Source organism: Siniperca chuatsi, linkage group LG9 (assembly GCF_020085105.1).
Source record: "Siniperca chuatsi isolate FFG_IHB_CAS linkage group LG9, ASM2008510v1, whole genome shotgun sequence".
NCBI lineage: Eukaryota > Metazoa > Chordata > Actinopteri > Centrarchiformes > Sinipercidae > Siniperca > Siniperca chuatsi.
The window spans coordinates 5381569-5403301 of record NC_058050.1 but is presented as its reverse complement, the minus strand read 5'-3'; the positions used below and the strand labels follow the sequence as shown (position 1 = coordinate 5403301).

Below are 21733 nucleotides of genomic sequence, written 5' to 3'. Positions count from 1 at the left end.
GATTTAAACTTGGTAAGTCACTTTTTCACTCAAAAACCTTATGTTACCAGTTTGTCATGGCAAATAGTTACATAATGTTAATGAGTTTAGAGTCCAATGATCCATGAGTAGCCTGCAGAGAAACTTTATAACTTAGAAGACACTAATCTGAAAGCTTTATTCTTACACTACTTTAATTTTGAGGGTTGTTGGATTGAGCCCTCAGAATATATGATCATTGTATTAAAATTTTTCTTACATGCAGAAGAATTAGATGTGTGTGAATACTTGTATACAGTATGAAAGCAAGACAACAGGGTGACATTTTTGGCTTAATTACAAACAGCTTGAGGTAGAACAGGTGCACAGACTTATAGGCAAAATTAAAGTCCTAAAACATCTTAATCGCCTAAATGGCTGCAGAACACACTCACACAGACACCAAATACAGTATTTGTAAACAAGCATCATGCCATAGTTTAGGTGTTAAAAGCAAGAGCCAAATATCAAATTCAGTGAACAGAGGTATAAAACAAATTGGGCTTTGAAATCACTAAACAGCTGAAGATACAGAAGAAGCCTTACACTGCTCAGATATTAAACTATAGGCCACAAACTAAACTATAATTTCATATCTGTATTTCAGCAGAAAGTTCTTTTCCACAGAGGTTTAAGAAGAAGAAATTGTCTTTCTATTCAAAGCTCTCAGAATGTAAATTGTTGCCAAATGTGATGAGTTTAGAGTCCAGCGATCCATGAGCAGTCTGCAGAACGACTTGCAAACTTGTTCAACACTACACTCATCTGAACATTTTAACTATGAGGGTGTTTCATGTGTTGGAACGAGCGTCTACATATATTATGATCATTTTCTTTTGTGTCTCACATATTTGATTAACCCAGCTACATCTTTTTTAGTTAGTGAAAGTCAGCTTTAAAACTATTAGTTGCTGAAAGATTATTTGCTATTTTGAGACCACTGCCTACAAACTGGGAACTGAGTAATGAATGAAACAGAATATACATATATACTCAGTTGCAAGTTTTTAGTTGCATCTAGTTAGACATTTACATTTACTCAAGTACTGTACTTAAGTACAATTTTTGAGGTACTTGTACTTCGCTTGAGTATTTCCATTTTATGCTACTTTATACTTCTAGTCCACTACATTTTGGAGGCAAATGTTGTACTTTTTACTCCGCTACATTTATTTAATAACTTTAGTTACTAGTTACTTTGCAGATTCAGATTAATAATACAAAATATAATCAACTATTAAATTATGATATGTTATTATTGATTACTGAAAGATACCCAGCAGAATATAAAGTAGTTGAAATAAGCTCCAACAGCTGCAACATTAAAGTGATGAACACATTAACGCATCAATAATTATAATACAATAATATAATAAACATTATGCTGAAATGGGCCGTCCTGCTCGAGTACTTTTACTTTTGGCACATTAAGTACATTTTGATACTAATACTTTTCTACATTTACTGACAAAGATTTTGAATGCAGGACTTCTATGTATTTTTACACTGTAGTATTACTACTTTTACTTAAGTAACTATTCCACCACTGGTTCCACCTGTGTTTTTCCTGCTATGACCTGTAAAATGCAGTGAAAAAGGTTTATGGTGTGTCTCAAATGTCCACTATATCGTGTGTTGGCCATTTTGAAGTGTTGTCTCAATGTCAAGTCAGAATTATTATTACCTCTTCTATTATCTCACAATGCATTGTAAAAAGTAGTGTACGATCAACTAACTGAGGGCTAACAACAATCACCAACAGCCGATTTAGAGCTTTGGCAATGAAAGACAGTTTGCATTAAAATTCTGTTAAGAGTTAAACATTTTGGACCAAACAAGACTAAGAGTCTACAGCCATGCTAGCAGTTCTGTGAAGCTGTACTTAAGCAGTGTTTTGAGCTAAATGCTAAGGCTAGCAATGACGACGCTGACATGTTGATGTTTAGCAGGTATAATGTTTACCATGTTTACCGTAGTCATAAGGATTCATCTTCTGGGGAACATGAACGCCAAATTTAGGGCAATCCATCCAGTACGTCCACATAGTTATATTTCAGTCAAGACCAAAGTGGTGGACCGACCAACATTTCTGTCCCTGGAGCCAGTGGTGGAAGAAGTATTCAGATCATTTACTTAAGTAAAAATAGCAATAGTAAAAAAAAAGTTAAATTTACTATATAGCCCAATATCACAAATTTGCCTCAGGGCGCTTTAAATATTTTAAATACTGTTGCACAATCTGAATAATGCATAAAAATAGACATTGTACAGTCAAGATTTTATTAGACACGTCTTGCACAGTGTGAAGATGAAGATTGCTGTTATCACACAGTGTGTAGGGGCCTTTACGTTGTAGAATACATCTTGTGATGCACCTGGACACATCATCAGTGATGTTACCTGGGGTCATCGGGTGTTTCAGGTCTTTCAACAATCAGATACTCTAATTCACAGCCACCTTGAGGCCATTTTGGCTGCCTCACTGCCTGCAGGCCCCTGTGATGCCTAGCGAGTTGTTGGCCCTGCAGAGGGAGAGACCTGCAAACCCTCGATATCCCACGTTGATGGGCTTGCACCTTGCTCGCCACCCGTTGCTGCGGCATTGCTCCACCAGCTCAGTATACTTTGCCCTCTTCCTCTCATTGGCCTCCTCAAGGCAATCCTCCTCAAGGCAATCCTCCTCAAGGCAATCCTCCCACGGGATGGTGATTTCTAAGAGGGTGTCTTGCTTGGAGGCTACCGAGAGTAGCACCATGTCTGGCCTCTGGGAGCTTAAGTTGCCACCCCAAGTCAACCTTCAGTTGCCACTTGCAGTGGCTGATTGCATCACAGATAGTGTCCGCTATCTTCAGGACTTGGTCATGGTGCCAACGATGGCGCGCCTCTCCCAGGGCCTTCAAACTGCAAGCCGAGGATGTGCTCTAGCATGCCTATCTTCAGGCACAAGGGGCAAGCTGGTGACTTCACCTTCCCTCAGCAGAACAAGTTGGATGGGCTTGGTAGAATGTCAGAAACAGCCTGGACCAAGAATCTGAGTTGATGGGGCTCAGCTTACCACAGATTCAGGATCCACCTGCACCCTGGGCCAGATGTAGTTGTCACAGTCAGGTCATCCATGAAGGCCTTGATGGGGCTGTTGGACACCAGAGTTGGTAAGAGGTCCTCTGCACTCACCCTCAACAGACTTCACCAGCATATTCATGGCTGAATTCCCGGATCATGTATATTTTGTATGTTATGAGTTAAAGGTGCCCAACACATTGTGGGTATCCTTGACATGACCCCATAACACTATAAGTGGCAAAAACTCCACATGGTGCCTTTAATCGTTTCTGATTTGTATGATTGCTTCAGGTAAATTCTTCTTGAACTGGATCACCGAAAAGACAATCAGATAAGTTGGAAACTTCAGATAATTTGCATTAAAAGCTTTCCAGATGATTCATTCAAATCTACCTGACCACATAATGTCAACTTCCACTCAGGTCTGCTGATGATGTAAATGTGGTAATCAAAGAGAAAAGCACTGGTAAACATGACATTTTCCACTGAGTATTAAAACATCCAGGTATTACTAAAGTTTGATTTAACTCTGATGCCAGGTCAGCTCTCATGTCTCATGTTAAATATGAAGCTAGCTTAGCATAAAGAATTGAAGAAGGGGGAAACAGCTAGCCTGGCTCTGTCCAAAGTTAAAAAAAATATGCCTACCAGCACCTCCAAAGCTCACTAACTAACACATTATATCTTGTTTGTTTAGCCAGAAGAGTGGTATTGATCTTCTCATCTAACTCTCAGCAAGAAAGCGAATGTGTGTATCTCCCAAAATACTGAACTTTGCCTTTAAACATGTGGGGATAAAGACACTTTTGAGTCCCTTAAGAGGTTCATTTAGGCTCTTAAAATAAGATTTTAAAGATAAAAAAAATCTATTTTTACCACAATATGTAACATTAGACATCATCAAAGGCAATGTGTATTTTGAGGAAAAGCATTTACTTTCTAGTAGCCCTCTCTCTTCTCAGTTATGTTTTTATTTATGAATTCATACTCCAAATTTTTTTTCTGGTCCTCAGGACTTGCGGGATATTTGGAATTAATTTAGGTCAGACATGTTGGTGATAACATTAAGGTTTGGAGATCTACAGATATCATTTCATATCATATCTCATATATGCACATATAAAGATCAAACAAAGCTAAATTATCTCTACTGGTATTATCTGCAAGTGGTCACCTTCAAATGTTTAGGTATATATTAAGTAACAAGTCCAACTTTTGTTCAGACTGTTACAAAGGAAAAGGTTTTGGCTTTTTGCCAGCGAGGGCGTGTCACAGTTGTCTCATCCAATCCGTCTCATTCAAAGTTAATCATTCAGCTGTAGATCATACTGTACTGATAAAAATAGCCTCAAACATAACAGTAGTAGTCAAACACTGAAGAGGACAGACAGCTGTTCATATTCGGCAACTGAAGAAATTTAAAGTCTGGTAAGATGATATCTTAGTAAACATGTAGCTTCATATATCTGTTGGATAAGAGTAACGTTTTTGTATCTCTCTTTCATTGCAAATGTAACTATTGTTTCTCTTTCTTTTTATTGTGTGCATGAATATAACACTTAAAAGAGTAGAAACAGTGTAAACAGCTTGTCAAAAAAGTATCACCACAGGATACGAAACTGACTTACGGATTTCTTATTCTTCTCTCTGCTGAGAGCAACATAAATATTTAAATTTGTAGCACAAGTTTGTAGGTCTAACACAGTAACAGGTTAGATAAAAAAGGTAAAAATATCAGAAAAAAATACTTTTGATACTCTTTGATAAATAAATAAATTAAACAAATATATTATTGTCTGAATTTACAGTTACACAGGGTACAAAATGTTTTATAGAAGACGCACAGCCCAAAACACCAGAACAAAAATGCAAATACAAAAAGAAGTCAGATCTAAAAGCAGCCCAGTGTCTAATTTAAAGCAAAGGCAAACAGTAAGTTTTTGATCCCTTAGTCTTGATCTTAAGTGTTAGAGCTTCAGGTTCTGTGCAGCATATGAGCTAACTGCAGCTTCACCGTGTTTGGATTAAATTCTGGGAACAACTAATTAGTAATTTTAGTATCAGGCTTACAAAATGCATAGGATTTTTTGGAGATTTGTATGATAGCAATCCAAAAGACTCAGCAAGTAAAGGATCTCATTAAAATGTCTTTTTAAATGTGTCAGTGCTAATTAATTCATGTTGGATCTTTATTTTGTCCACAGTTCAATCAAAGTCAGCATGGACAAGACTGCGTTTGTGATACTCCTGTTTACAGGTAAGATGTGATTTATATGATGATCGATAGATTATTGGAACAAGCCATCACGTAGTGGGATTTTCCATCTGTGAGGCGTATAGGTATTTAACACCTAGACGTCCAGCAAAGAAATAATTATGTATTATTTGTATTAATACATAATAAACCATAAAGAAGGTGAAAATATTCTCTATTAGAAATAATTTGTGTTAATCTGCTGCTACTGTAGGAGTGTCACAGGATTTAGGATTTTAGAACCACAAAATGTAACAATCATTAATAAACAATCATCAGAAAACTATATTTATAGTATAATAAGTAGGGTAAGTAGGCTATTCCAAAATTATAAAGCAACAATGTAGTTTGCCTGTTTGATTTTAAAAAATAAAATCGCATCAGATTTGTTAAATGATGCAGAAGTCATCACTCCATCTTCCCTGAAACGTCCAGATTTTTGCTCAGTTTTATGGTCATACTGTACCTGTAATAGTAATACAATAGGTATCCAGTGGGCCTAGTTAAATAATAACTACAATATAAATGATCTCTATATTACTCCAAGAGGTCCAGATTATTGCTCAGTAGGTTATACATACCCTGTCATAATCGAATAGGTACACAGTAGTCAAAAAATAAAAAAATAACTACAGTATAAGTTCTTTGTAATATCCCGAATTGCAACCCCTTTATTCCATAACTTAATTCCATAACAGAATCTACATATATGTATTGGTACGTACTGTACTGGTACACCGTTAGTGCAAAAGATTACACCGTAACTCTGGAGTAATTCCGCTGTACATTGCGGGTTGTAATATATATTGTCTACTTCCCTCCTCAGGTTTCTGCGTCGCCTCTGCTTCCTTTCCAAACATCTACTACTTTGTCAGAGAGAAGATGACTTGGCAAAAAGCACGAGCCTACTGTATCTCTGAGCATACTGAACTGGTCCAAATACTTAGTACAGAAAACGTGACCACAATGATGAACACTCCAACCAGGGGATACACAGACAAGGCCTGGATGGGACTGTACGAGAATACTACAAAATGGACGTGGGTGGACGAAACAATCGCCAAATATTCCAACTGGAAAACTGGTCAGCCAGACAACGTTCATGCCAATGAGTTCTGTGTGACCATGAATAACGATGGATACTGGAACGATTGCAACTGCTCAGAAGTGAAACCCTCTGTTTGTTATAGTGGTGGGTATAAATCAAGATTACTGTAATTAAGTACAGTTTTGAGGTTACTACTTTAGGCTACTTTAGGTTCTGGTTCTGCTTCTGGAATACTTCATATTTAACTACATTTTAGTCAGAAATGTACTTTTTACTCCATTAGATTTATCTGACAGCTGTACTTACTTTGCAGATTAAGATGTTAAATTCAACATGCAAAAAGCTCATAAAATATCACTACTAATTAGTAGGAATGTCCCAATTATGTTTCTTTTGGCCCTGATCCCCAACTCAGTCCAATCTGAGACTTAAATTTACCTAAATGACACAGCTGCGCTGTTCAGTGCACATTTTAGCTACAGCCAGAAAATAAATGTTTGTGTCAAAGATGGTCAGTGTAGGATAGGCTACATAGAAAAAATAATAATATACAGTTCATAGCAGCAGAAGATATGCAGATTAAATGTTTCTGGCATATTGAAATAACGTGTGGCCTACTAAATTATGCACAGCTTATTTTTTTACAAGCTACTTGATCCAAATTTTGGAGGTCCTGGTTCAAAACAATTAAGTTGTTAAGCTTAAATTATTGATATGATATGAATTAAAGTTTATTTAGGAGACTGCGAAATTGACGTGATGCGATCCACTGATCATTTTACTAGAGAAGACATCTCACTCTTGTTGGGAGTCTGGTAGGGCAGGTTTGGTTATTAGCAAATATCAAAGATAATATTAATGGATTAATAATTACAGGGCACCACCCTGGGATCAGGAACCAATAACCAGACTGTGAATAATGTCTCAAAAAGCGGTTGTCCACTTAGAAATGCCAATATTTAAATACTATTTTACATTAATAAGATTGACAGTGAAGGATAAATCCGAGCACTGACCGTCACAACCAGCTATTATTACAAAACATACACAAATAACCAAATAGAAGGTACAAAAGAGTTTGTTTAAAGAGGACGACCTATTTTTATTCCACTAGTTCAGTTCAACAAAATCCTTATTTATCTTATATGGCCTTTTATGCAGACCCTCAGTTCATCCTCTGTCTGAAACAAGTGGCTGCAAGCCGCTGTAACCACTTCCCTTTATACACCCAGTGCTGTGAACCTGCATCACCGCATCATTGTCTTGCTGGTGTGCTAGGCGGCCACAGTAACTTAGCTTGGAAAATAGCGATATGGGGCACTATATTAGATGAATTTACTGTTTATCAGACCGCAAATGAGATAAGACTTGGGTTGAAAAACAATAGAGGGTTTCTGAGAGCCGGACCTCACTGCTTACTGTACAAAAACACACAACTTTTATAACTTTATTCACTTATTTTGGTAAAATTGGATCATATTTTATAGAGGATATTTTCAGTTTTTCTGCCTCAACTCTGTGATTTAAGGAGTTTCCTGATTGACCGAGCTTTAAAGTAACCGCTAACTGCTGCTATTGTAGCTGCCGTTAGCTGGTTAGCTCAGTTAGCCACGCAGCTAGTGGTGCTTTTATTAGAATTAGAAACACTTTATTGATCCCCGAGGGGAAACTCTTTTGTTACAGCAGCTCGCCTTTACGTCAGTGCACACAGGAATAGAAGTACTAAGTAAAAAATATAATACACTATAATACAGGTCAGAAAATAAATTAAGTACCAAGTGGGTACAAGTATAAAATAAAATAAGTGTGAAGTACAAAGTGGGTTTACCGGGTGATTATAATAATACGGTATAAGGTAATGGTGCATAAACTGTCAAGTTAAATGTAGCTTATTAGGAATGGAAAAAGTAAGACGACGAGACAGAGCTACAGCAACAGGCATTGGCAGCATGCACGTTGGCGTGCATGCTGCCAATTGACAATATTTTAGCTTAGCTGACTGCCCAGACTGGGAGCTTGGAGCCCTGATTGAGTGTTGGTGTTCACACCGCTAGCACAGAAGCTTTGGACCGCCAGGAGGAGGAGGTTTTCAGGTCCGGGGTCCGAACTCTCAGTCTGGGCAGAGTCAGCTAGCTAATAGTGCTAGCTGCACGAATGACAGAGCTAACGGTAGCTACAGTTAGCAGTTACTTTAGTAACAAGTAAAGCCATCTGTTCATCAAGAAATTAACTAACTTTCCTTCACAACCAAAAAAGCACTTTCTGCAAGACATACTGAAAAACCTCCAAAAAGAGTAGTCCTGAGCAGAGCCAGACCTATCTCCAAACTTAATTTTAGCACTATGAACAGAGTGGTTGAATAAATCAGACAGACTGAGTGGGTGGATGGGCGCATACCTGTATTTGGGCACGCTCAATGCCTCGCTCTAGCTCTGTTTGAGGACGTGCCAAACTATCTGCTAGGCGTGTACGCAAATGTGTGACTTGGTTACATAACCAAGGTACGGAACAAGAGGCAGGAATTCCAACAAGGCATGTCAGGCAGTGTTTTCCATGTTTTTGTCTGTGGGAGGAAAGAAGTCCCTTTGGCACGGACTTTGGGCTTCCTTACCTTTTACATGCACACAAATGCTACAGAAGGGAAAACCCAAAAAAGCATAATATGACGTCTTTAACTTAGCACTGATCAACAATCATGTACATTGTACTGCTAATATTTGTTTAGTTTTGCTTACTTAATACACCTGTGGTCTAAATGCATTTGCTCATGGTAGATTGAAAACCTATGAATAACTATTTCTTCCACTTCTGTTCTGGAGACAATGGCGATCCGAATTACCTCATTGTTGATAAACAAATGAATTGGGCGGATGCGAAAACCAGCTGTGAAGAGAATGGTTTAACTCTGGCCACCATCCCTGATGGAAAAACAAATTCTGAAATCCAGAAACAGCTGTCAAGCGTTCCCGAAGCGTGGATTGGCCTCAGCAGACCTAAACACTGGTTGTGGTCAGACACCGGAAGAATCTACAGATACATAAACTGGCAACAGGGACAACCTGACAACCTGAAAGGAGGAGAAAGTTGTGCAGTCGTAGTGATGGAAGATGGAACCTGGGCTGACGAGCAGTGCAAAGCAGCATACCCTTTCTTCTGCTATGGAGGTATGAATCACTCAAACATTTCCCCTAAAGCTCGAGTTAGATGGCGGAAGTGACATGTGTAGAACTGCTTTATTACACACAGCATTGATCTATCTGGTTGAATGTTGAGTTAGCCTCAGTATGATAAAAAACTGTAATTTTGCAGATTGCACGCTTCTTGTTTTTTACTCTGAAATATTTTTGTTGCTAGGCGCTCTTGTTGTTTCTGCACCTGTCAATCAAACAGTGCATGCAGTCCTGTGACATCTTAAATTTTACCGAGGCCTGAAACAAACCGATACTGTTGCTGTCCAAGACTAACGATTATTTTCACTATCGATTCATTTGGTCTGTAAAAAAAACTGTAAAAAGAAATGTCTGAGCCCAACGTGATTTCATCAAATTGCCTGTCTTGTTCGACCAACAGTCCAAAATCCAAAGATATTGAATTTACTATCACATATGACTAGCAGCAAATCCTTACAAATGACAAGCTGGTATTGGGGAATGTTTGGCATTTTTTTATTTAACTTTATTTAAGTGTAAATAGTTGCAGATAATTTTTCTGTCTGTTCTTTGTGACCATGTGCAGTTTACAAAACATTGAAAACAGCAGTGAGGATGAAGATCCAGACCAGCGCAAACATGGAAGATCCAGCCTGCAGTGCTGACCTGCAGCGGCAGGTATAGTGTGTGTGTGTGTGTGGGGGGACTCGCCTTCCTTTTGGGAAGTCCCTGTAATGTACATAATTACATTTTCGGGTGAAGACTTGGTTTAAAGTTAGGGTTAGGGGTTAGGTTTAGGCAAGTAGTGGTTAGGGTAAGGGTAAGGGTAAGTCTCCAGGAAATGAATGTAAGTCAATGTAATGTCAACTGAAGTGATGGAAACTCAACTGTGTGTGTGTGTGTGTGTGTGTGTGTGCGAAAGCAAAAGAAAAGGGATACAAAATAGAGGACAAAAGAAAATACTTTGAGTATCATCTTTCTTCTCTTTAGTTGCATGCAGCATTGGCTAATCAGGGAGCGACTGACTTCAAACTGACCTGGAAGAAACTACCAGTGAAGCAGACACAAGAGAACAGTTACGATTAAAAAAGTACACACAGTGATAACCGTACACACACACACACACACACACACACACACAATGAATCTTCTCTAAATACCAAAATGCTTTTGTCTTTCTGTTTAGATGCTTGTTGACCCTGTGAGAGTAACTCCCAGAAAGATGCACCACGGCATTGTTCATACACAGAAGGGTTACTGTACGTAGTTCAGTAAATTACTCTTGGAACACTAGAATATGTTAATGTTTGACCCCTTTTAAATTAAACACTGGACACAGAAAAGCTCAGCCTAGGCATGTACATGTTTTACTTTTTGTGTGTTTTGCGTGCAGTTAGTTTTCACACTGAATAAATCCAGCACAAAGTGTTGCATCTGCAGTGTAAAGATGCAGCTTTTCTGATTTCAATTTTGAATGAATTTCCATTAGATGGCAGCTTGTTTGACACATCATGTGTGACTTAGAGGTAATTTTGAGTGACATAGTGACGTAGAACCAATTTATAATACATATACTATACATATATTTATTATTTGTCTCCGATATTACTGAATGTTGTTTTCATTATTCTTTTTTCAGTATCTTCCACTGCTGTTTTGGTACATCCTCACAATGCTGTAGTTGTAAAGGGATTTAGAAATAATGACATAAAACAGTCTATAAATACATCCATTAAAAAAAATAGATTAATTCAAGGATAAGTCTGGTAACATTACATATTTTTCTTATTGTCAACTAATGTCTTTGCGCAAGTGCAGACTAGAATATTGTTTGTGTTGGTTTATTCATGGGCTTTGTTGACACTAAGAAAAATATAGAAAAATGCCAGCCTCATCCTTTAATATGTGAAAAATACAGAATTTTTAAAACAATTTTACAAAACAGTATGAAAAGAAATCAATAGTGAAATGTGTGAGTTTTAATATTACAATACATTTGCCAAACATAAGATACTGGACCATTCTGCAAACTGTGATCTGGCTTCCAGGTGGTCTCTGATTTTAGCTCGAACTCAAAACCTTTACTACTATTAAATCCATCTGATCGTGAAGAGCAATGTATATACATTATTTATGCAAATATCATCTGTCAACCATGTTAACACGTATACTTTCAATATTACGCTGCAAGACACCTCTTTTTTGTCCCACTTCTGTCTGTTCCTCACCATTTATGACATATATAAGTCCAGTTACAGTCTATGCTATTAATGCTCCTTATCAGTTACATCTTCATGAGTTCTTTGGCATCATAGAAAAATGAACAAATGAAGTGCTGTAAAGTGCTGCACTCAAAGTTGTGTTAGAAGATACGTCACACTACTTCCTACATTGGCACTGAACTTTAGCATCAGATATAGTTAAACTGTCTCCTTCAGAATCGTCCAATTTGAACGCAACTCCCAAGGATACTGAGCCGGGGTTTAAAAATATAAGACAGATTACTTTTTCAATTTGCCTTTCCATTTATCAGTTGGTTAAACAAACACTCCCATTGGCAGTCACCCTGCATGACATGGCAACCTGACCCAACTGACCCAAAAAACAAAAGAAGAAGGAAAAGAAATTACTATCCTGCGATGCTTTGTATGCAAAATGCAGTTTAGCAAAAATCCAGAGGGTCTTATGAGTAATCATTTGGTCGGTAAAAGTCATATTGTGGATTAAAGTGATCATTTAAATCCCTATTTTTATTGTTTACTTAAAAATCAATTCATGAAGTGCCTATTTACAAGACCTCTAAGGTCCTCCATGTAAAATATTTATTCTATTTTGACTTGAAGTGTTTTTGCTTGTTTACTAAATAAATGTAACATAATTAACAATTAAAAACTTTGTGTTCTACTGTGTTCCAGTGTTGAAGAATTGTTTTTGGTGCTCTTGAGGTTTTGTAACATTTTAAAAATGACGCTTCATAGTATAGTAGTATAGTGCACACTGATCGCAGGATAACGATTCCAAAAGTGCTACATGTCATATTTTAGTATCAAAAGATCATTATTGTATTAATTTTGAGAGGCTAGTATGATAATCATCAACAAACAGAGAAGGTCAGCATCATAGTGTTTACACTGAGCATTTTTTTCAGTACTTGCCAGCAGTATATAACAATTATTCCCATAATTAATTAAAATTAATGCGACCGGGACCCGGATAAGTGGCATAAAATGGATGGATAGATTAACCAATGAAAAATAATGAAATAATTTAAGTTCACTTAAGTTTTTGCTAAAAACTGACACTTGCCCATTGTGAGACGATGAGCTTCCCAGCTACTGTAGCTAGCAGCAGTAACAGTGTCTGCTGTACATCTGATGGTGCTGACTGAATTGCAGCCTCCTGCAGCACAATCCACTGTTGGTTTGTAACGTCTCCTGGCAGCCTGCAATATACAAAAATATTTTGTAATTGCCTACGGCAGGCAAGAGAAACTTTTGTAATTAAATATAAGACTTTAATAACTTCTCAAGCCTTTTTTGAGGAAACTTAATTCAATGCTTCAATTCAAAACAATAAAATATGCTTGATTCAATGAAAGTGCAGCACATGAAATACAAATGCATATTAATATTTTAAAATGACAATTGTTGTTTGTGATGTTGATCTGCAGCACTGAAATTTGCATGCATCATTTACATTGAAATACTGTCTTTGATTTCACACAACCTAACCTCAGCAGGGAGCTTAACTTGTGGTAAAAAAAAACAAAGGCAAATGCAGCACTACCGAGCCATTTACATTTAATTTTACTGGTTTGAATAAGAAATCATCTCTAAAAGATTTGTTTGCTTATTTCCTTTCTTTTTAAACAGGAGCATTTCCAGGGTCCTATGTTCCCCAGCTCAATATCTTCTTAATATGACACATTAAGGAGACCTTTCAAAGGGGTTTATGTCTTCAGCAATGGTTTTTCCCTAGGTCGCATGTTCAATGTGTTTCCCTGGGTCAATATGTTAAAATCACCCACCTACATCTTACAGCCTACTGCTGTTATACTCCTTGAAACATACGCCCTCAAATTTCTGGGCAAGAGTTTTCTTGACTTTAGCCATCTCAAAATGACGCAGAAAAATTAGTCCATGCATTTGTTACTTCTAAACTGGATTATTGCAATTCCTTATTATCAGGCAGCCCGAATAAGTCCCTTAAGACTCTCCATTTGATCCAGAATGCTGCGCCACGTGTACTGACAAGAACTAGGAAAAGAGATCATATTTCTCCAATATTAGCTTCTCTGCACTGGCTCCCTGTAAAATCCAGAATAGAATTTAAAATCCTTCTCCTCACCTACAAAGCTCTTAATGGTCAGGCACCATTGTATCTTAAAGATCTCATAATACCTTATTACCCAACTAGAACACTGCGCTCCCAGGATGCAGGGTAACTTGTGGTTCCTAGAGTCTCCAAAACTAGAATGGGAGGCAGAGCCTTCAGGTATCAAGCTCCTCTCCTGTGGAATCAGGTCCCAGTTTGGGTTCGGGAGGCAGACACCATCTCCACATTTAAGAGTAGGCTTAAGACTTTCCTCTTTGTTAAAGCTTATGGTTATGGTCGGTTTGGGTGAGTCCTGAACCATCCCTTAGTTATGCTGGTATAGGCCTAGACTGCCAAGAGACTTCCCATGATGCACCTCTCTCCTCCTCTCCCTCTCCATCAGGACGCATTCTTATCCCATTACTGCATGTTACTAACTCGACATCTTCTCTCTCCCGTGGTTTTGTGCTTTCTCGTCTCTCGTCTCTCTCCTTCTGTTGCTTTCAGCAGATATTTCTGCCTCCGGAGCTGCAGAGTCTGGATCTATGATTGTAAGGCACCTTCTGTTCCTGTTCGACAACCGCTCCTATAATTTAGTGATGTGTCCGTGGCGAACGAGTCGGCTCTATGAGCCGGCTCCTTTCTGAGAGCGTTGTTCTATTGTATGTCTCTTTCTGATTCAGAGCGCTGCTGCTAGAGTCCTCACTAAGACCAGGAGAGACCACATCAGTCCAGTTCTCAGATCTGTGCATTGGCTTCCTGTGTGTCAAAGAATTGACTTTAAAATACTGCTGTTGGTTTATAAAGCATTGAATACTATATGGCCAAAATATTTTTCTGATCTCCTGCTACGTTATAAAGTTATGAGTCAAAACTAAACACGGATTCAGTTTTCATGCACCACATATCTGGAACAAACTCCCAGAAAACTTGGTTTGCTCCAACTCTTCTTTTAAACCAGAGCTTAAAACTTTCTGTTTGCAACTGACTTTTATTAAATTAAATTATTTATTCACAACTTCAACTTCACTGTAAATGCACTGTAAATTGTATTATCCTGTTTTATCCATTTTATTCTATTTTAGCTTATTTTTATCTTATATTTTATTTGACTCTTGACTCTTTGACTTTTATATTGCCTTGTGTTTATTTTCTTAATGCCTATAGGTCTTATGTAAAGCACTTTGAATTGCCTTGTTGTTGAAAGATGCTATGCAAATAAACTTGCCTTGCCCCTGAGTGGCCAAAAAATAAGTTAAAGCAGCTTTAACAAAGCAAGGGGTAGGATATTTATGAAACCAACCCCCAAAGGACAATTTTTACCAAAGTCAAGGTTTGCATATGAAAATAGTGTCAAGCACTATATATTTCTCAAAGGGGTTATAGTCGATCAACTGCAAAGAGTTCAGATCTCAACCTTATAACAACATTCAACAGCAGGATTTTAAACTTGTGAGTATACTTTTATATTTCCAGGGAATTAGTGAGATGGTTGGAAAACCATTTACAATAACCAAGGGAATAATTATCCAACTGTTTATTTAAGAGCTGGGAGAAGGTGACAGCTACACATCGAACTGCTGAGTTTTAAAATCAACTTTTTTAAAGTTGCTCATGTTTTTTTCACATTGGTTAAAATTGAAACAAAGTAGTTATATATAAAACTTTTTTGATCAGAAAATCCTAAGCATTGCTTTGATCAGGTCCTAATTACAAATCGAAGTGAGTGTGACATCTCCCTCTTTCTCCTATTAATTTTGTTGCATCTGTTAGGACTTGCATCTTTATCTATACCTATTCATTTGTAAAGTTTGGTGACCTTAATTCCCAGCCCGGCTTTTCCAAGTGTCAATCAATCCAAATCAGCCTGAATAACTGGAAACATCTGTGTGGTCATGCATGTTATTTTCTGTTCTTGTGTTATTTGTTTCATCTGCCTCCATATGTGTAAAGCGTCCTTGGGTCCCCTGAAAGGAGCTATAAAATGCAAGTTATTATTATAAATAGTGTGTATTATTTACCTATCTTGTTCTTGTTTGCAGTAAAATCAGAAATGGAATGTTAAGTGACTGATTTTCCTTTTCTTTGATAAGGTCAAGAGTGTCATTTACATAATTTCATGGATGAAATGTGTGTTTTGGTTTTCAGTTCACACGCACCACGCCACAGTATTATAAGCTTGTTGAGTCATTCTTTATGCACTGACAAAAGACAAAAAGGAGGGCACTGGCAATTATTTTGTGCAGAAGGCAAACATATCATGTGAATTTAAAAAATATGCTGCTGCTGAAAAAGAGAAAACGTATTACACTTCTCTTGAAGCTTTACAGGCACTGCACTCAATCTACGGATTCACGATTTGAGGAAAATATCTTACTGAGATTTTTTACCAATACTGCGATTGTGATCATCACAAACATATCTTGTATAATAAGAATCAGATAGAAGAAAGACATTCATTGTTGTTGAGAAAAGTCAACTTCTTAAGTAAACTTGGCTAGTTTTCTATAGAAAATGTGACTAATTTTAGCCCACATTTATTAACATATTACATTAATCAGTGTATATTTCAATATGTCTCAGTGTATTTTTTTTTCTTGGGTTTTTCTGATAAAAATAAAAATTGAATTAACTAAAAATGCTGGCTACAACCCCTTTCTGTCAGGAAAAGAAAATGAAAAGTTGGGCAATAATAATACTCATGGTAAGTTAAAATTATGAGATGCTTATTTTGATTTAGTATCTCAAAAATCAAGTCAAGTTGAACGTAATTTGTCCCCAGAGGGGCAATTGTGTGTGTTCAGCAGTAAAAACAGCAGTAACACACAGTATCAAAAACACACATGACAATTAAATAAATACAACATATAATTATGAAATATATTTATAAATATAATTTTGCGCAATGTGCATGTGCAAGATAGTTGAGCATTAATAATAAAATACCTGCATCACCTTCAAGGTTATCTTTGTTACACACATCCAGAAAATACCAGTTATCCCTCACAGCTATGTACCATCACCATCAGATGCTTCAGCTAAGTAGAGCACAGACATCCACTTTTAGTGATCAGTTTCAGGACAGATAGAACAGCACACTAATTCATTTCCTGCTGTTTGTGTTTCTTGACAAGACATTGGTCTGATAGACAGCTGGTTACTGAGCGTCAGCTACCCAGCAGGTAGAGACCGACTGAACAAAGTAAAATCCGCACACTGATCAGTCGACTCCTGTGACTTCACCTCTCGCGACCAGAGATAATGCGTCGACACCTGGAGTCATGACAATCCCTGTACACTGCAGTGGATGTGCATATAGTGTAACTAATCACGTCACAGTTTACAGGACTGTCGTGACTCTAGACAGCTAATGTAGCAGACTATCATCTATGCTACTTTTAGACTGAAAATAAACTTTTTGTGCACAATTTAAAAACTTGATTTTCATGATGTAGACATTTTACACATCATGCAAAAACAAAAATTTGAATTAATCAAATTAATTCCACATTGCCCAGCCCTAACTATGAGTACATGTAGCCTCATTGCACAGAGAAGACAACTGTGACACAGCAACAGGAATAATAATATAATTAATTGTTACACTGGCTTAATTTCTGTCTATTGCAGTTACATACAAACACGAGACAACCTATGTGTTCAGCTCCGAGTGCCATGGACTTGGTCCGACAAAACCCAGAGCTCCTTCAGATCCTGGCAAAGCGGCAGACCAAATAACTATGGTGGTAACCAGTACTGTACAGGCAAGAATGCTCTACATGAATGGGATGACGACAGCTGTAAAAACAAGTACGCCATCAAGGTGATTGTTGAAATTCTAGTTTTATCAGTTTTAACAAGTTTTATCAATCGAAATGTACAGTATGTGTCTCTTTGTTTTATGACTGCATGTTTATTGTCCTGTTCATTTTCAAAATTGAAGAATGTGGTGAGGATGAAGATTCAGACTGATGCTGACATAACTGATCCAGCTACAAACACCCAGATCCTCCAGCAGTTAAATTATTTCTCTTTCTCTGTTCCCTGCCAGCCCCTCAGGCTGCTCAGATCTCCAGTGGTTAGACCGCAGTCCTGATCTCCACCCACGTCACCAACCTCCTGAGTTACTCCACACATCTGCTTTGCCCTTTGGCCCTGCCTCCAGGCCGTCCACCGAGGTTTTCTGCTCTGCACCTGTCCCGCCCTCAGGCCGTCTTCTGCTTGGCCCTTCATGTGCTTTGCGTTCCAGCCATTTCCCTTGTGTGTGTTCCTAGTGTTTTTGGATTTTCTACCTCAGTTTTCGGACATTCTGCCCGCTCCCTGTTGGATTTGTTTGCCTGATGGTTTTTGACCTGTTGCCTGCCTCACCATTCCATAAGCATTTGTTTATTGACTTTTTCATTAAATCATTAAACTTGAAGAAATTGTTAAAGGGACTATTTTCTGACATTTTATGGACCAAAAGGTTAATCAAAAAAATGACGGGCAGATGAATCGATAGTGAAAATAATTGTTAGTTGCAGCCCTACAAAAAGATGCTACATTCTGTATTGTTTTGCATAACAGCCAATTGAAAAATAAATTGAACTATTTTCATTTTTGTGTTGATTTTTATGGCTGTGTGTCTTCATTGCAGAGAATTATATTGTTGCGCTTGTTCTTTGCTATGCTATCCATGTTGGCATGAAAGGGAGATAAGGTGACCCATTAATACTTTCTTGTCAAATGACTCTGACTGGCACCTCTTAAAGTTGTAATCTTTAAGATTTTAAGTCCTGATTGATCTGGCGACACCTGTGGTAACAGCAAGTGCAGTTTAAGACTACAGAAAACACTCTCTGAGCAGCTGCTTTGTCAGAAATACAACAGAAGGGCAACTGGTGCATCTGTATACAGCGCTGCCAACCAAACTCGTTTTAATAAAAAAGTGACAGTCGAACTGCTACAAAAAACTGGCAATGCCCCGACTTCACCAGCACAACTCCAGCACCCACAGATATGCAGTAAGTTTGTCAGTATAGCCAGGTGAGCCTCATGACTTGTTAAGTCTCCTGAGGCTTTGAGTTACAGGAAAAAAATTAATATAATCTATTGATTATTGACACTACAGTGGATTCTAAGGAAACTGAGTAGGTGTTGGGGCAAAATGTCCTACATTATAAGGTATGTTTGTACAAAAAAACATTTGTACAGACGAATAAAAATGTATTTTTGGGATAATCAAATGGACCACAAGACTATAAATTATGAAACACGCTTTGTATTGTGAAGGAAAAGAGCACAACAGGAGCACTTCTAGTGTCTCCTACACCCACTGGTGCTCTTAGAGGGAGGGTGTGGCATAAAAATCTAATTCCAGGCACTATAGTGGTTATAAATGAAAGACTTTATTAAATATAGGCTAGTTCGCTTTGACATCTGAAAGCTGAAACCAATTTCCTCAATTACTATTTCACGAAGAATATGAATGTACTGGATTAGGTTCTTCTCAATCAACTGTGTGGGGTGCATAACTTCCAACACAACACACATCTGCATTTTAAACTCTGGTTTTTCTGTACCAGTTCTAAACTGCAGCAGAGTCAGTCAGATGCTGAGTGACACAGGAAGAGCCCCACTACATGTCTACATGTATGTACACTCAGTGGCCACTTTATTAGGTACACCTGCACAATCTAATGCAATCTAGTACAACTGTTACAGGACTTTTACGATGCCTATAATGTTCAGGAGTTTTTTACACAGTTATAGAGGTGTTATTTCAATACTACACTGCATTATATTCAGAGGTGTTTATGTTCTGCTCCCCTCGTGTATGTAAATTGGAAGAACAAAAAGTGAAACACCTCACAATATATGTAGTCCACTACTATACCACCTTTAACTCAGTAATAAACATATAATTTACACATTTCTGACAATTCAACAAGATCTAACATTAAAAACTTCATAAAGGTAGAATTTATGGCAGAGTTGTTGTATTGAATTGCATTAGATTGTACAGGTGTATCTAATAAAGAGGCCACTGGGTGTTTAGTTGTTGTTTTTTTTATTATACTTAACACTTTTACATTCTTTATCTTCATTTATCTAATTTTTATTATACTCTGTTGTCTTACTTTTTTATTGTACTGACACCTGCACTTAAACAAATTCCTTGTACATGATACTTGGTGAATAAAGTTTCTTACTGACTGACTTGACTTTATTACTCTCATCAACAGCTTTGTTATATTTAAATTTTTTATTTTTTTATTTACAAAGTTTCACCGCTGGCCACAAGATGTCTACCACCTCAGTGAAAACTCCATTCTCAGTTTATGTGCACTGGAGGCTTCAAGTTTCCACATCACACTTATATAAGTTGCATATTGGACCATAACTGGCCTCCAAACTATGTCACAAAATCATGCACAGGTGTACACGGCCAATAGCCCTGGTCCTTCTAAGCGAAATGAGCTATCACACTTGGTTGTAACCCTTCCTTGTGTGTTGTAGTCATTCTCCCTTACGGGACATAAGGCTGTAAAGAGCTCACCGAATAGCTGCCTGTGTTATTTATTGGTTATGATGCTTTAGTGAACTATTCTAGGTGTTGATCCTTGACCCATGAAGTCAGAAAGATTAGGGAGATGGTTTGATTTGAGTAAAACCTGATTAAAAGTTACTTTGAGTTCATCTTTGTTTATTTACTTTATCAATTTCCGCCTATTTTATTTATTAGTTATAAGGCTGTTGTAAGCTCATAGTTGCTGTCAGTTTCACCAAAAACCTCACAGATGGCACTGATTAGTTGTGTTACTCTCATATTTGACACTTTTGTAAAAGAAATTCTCGACGAACCTGAATTCTGCATGTATATATAATCCATTGTAAATCTTGAATGCAACTAGTCACTTCAAATAAATCTTAATTTTCAAGTAATCTGGGTTATGCTGAAAAAGAAAAGGTGCAACACATCTATATTTGAAGCTAATAAGAGGCTTTGAGAGGCTGATGAATGGAAGTAGTACAACAGCCTGGCTGTTTTCTAAGGTGAGCACAGATAAACATTCCCCCTTCGGCCGATGAATGTGAAAACAGCGCTTCCATCAAGAAACAATAAGCAAAACATATTTTTGAGTGGAGGGGGACTTTAATCTTGAACCAGAATGTTGATTCAAATTATAGATCTTCTCATTGATTTGTTTTAGGCAATCCAGTAAAAAAGGAAATACATACAGTATTTTTATGACTATGATAAAATTACATCATGGCCACTTGGTGGATCTGTGCCACACAAGATAACCTTTACCAAGGTCGTGCTTTGCATATGAAAATAATGCCAAATCGCAGACATTAGCATTAAAAACGTCTGTATATTTGGAAGATTTACTTCAAAGTGTTCAGATCTCAACAATCAGCGGCTGGATTTTCAACTTGTGAGTATGCCTTTATATTTCTTATATAAGTAAGATGAAATACCACTGCAAGTTTACAATAGTCTCAGTAATGCAAGAAATTAAATCCTGATAGAAGATTTAAGAATTCTGTTAAGAGGTGGGAAATCGGGTGACAGCTGCTACGAATTACTTATTCGTATTATTATCCCACTTGCTGATATTGAAAAGAAAATTTTCATAAGAAAAAACCCTCTCCATGTTTTCATTAATAACTGCTTACGTGAACGTTTCAGTATTCAGTTTCTAAAATAATCAATGTGTTTTAAAGCTTAATGATATTTAATCTACGATCATGTACGGTATCAGCCAACAGCCAGTACGTATATGAGACATGTTTTGTGTCTCTGTCTGAAGAATGTTAAATAATATTCATTCTCAAGAAGAACATTTGAGCCTTTTTGTGTTTGTACCTGTTCATAGCTGTACTTCTCCCTGGACTGATGAA

General features: G+C 37.4%; 1 protein-coding gene across 3 annotated transcripts; it reads left to right on the top strand.

Moving 5' to 3' along the window:
* The first annotated feature begins 4 nt into the window (after positions 1-4).
* Positions 5-18604, top strand: LOC122882155 (C-type mannose receptor 2-like). Of its 3 annotated transcripts, none has more exons than XM_044209237.1 (8): positions 5-3170; positions 5286-5338; positions 6162-6527; positions 9203-9547; positions 10119-10210; positions 10719-10791; positions 17477-17669; positions 17898-18604. In XM_044209237.1, the coding sequence occupies exons 1-8, from the start codon at positions 3058-3060 to the stop codon at positions 18118-18120; spliced, it is 1458 nt and encodes a 485-aa protein (XP_044065172.1). In that variant the 5' UTR covers positions 5-3057; the 3' UTR covers positions 18121-18604. The 3 variants fall into 3 exon arrangements, with proteins under 3 accessions (XP_044065172.1, XP_044065173.1, XP_044065174.1); XM_044209238.1 differs by lacking the exons at positions 17477-17669; positions 17898-18604 and adding exons at positions 14357-14397; positions 14530-14962; XM_044209239.1 differs by lacking the exons at positions 17477-17669; positions 17898-18604 and adding an exon at positions 10523-10607 and having other exon boundaries at positions 10719-11305.
* The last annotated feature ends 3129 nt before the right edge of the window (positions 18605-21733 follow it).

Coding starts and splice junctions, on each gene's coding strand:
- LOC122882155 (XM_044209237.1), top strand. CDS start 3,058: ATGGGGCTCAGCTTACCACAGATTCAGGATCCACCTGCACCCTGGGCC. Junction 6,528..9,202: donor ACCCTCTGTTTGTTATAGTG/GTGGGTATAAAT, acceptor TCTGTTCTGGAG/ACAATGGCGATCCGAATTAC. Junction 9,548..10,118: donor CCCTTTCTTCTGCTATGGAG/GTATGAATCACT, acceptor GACCATGTGCAG/TTTACAAAACATTGAAAACA.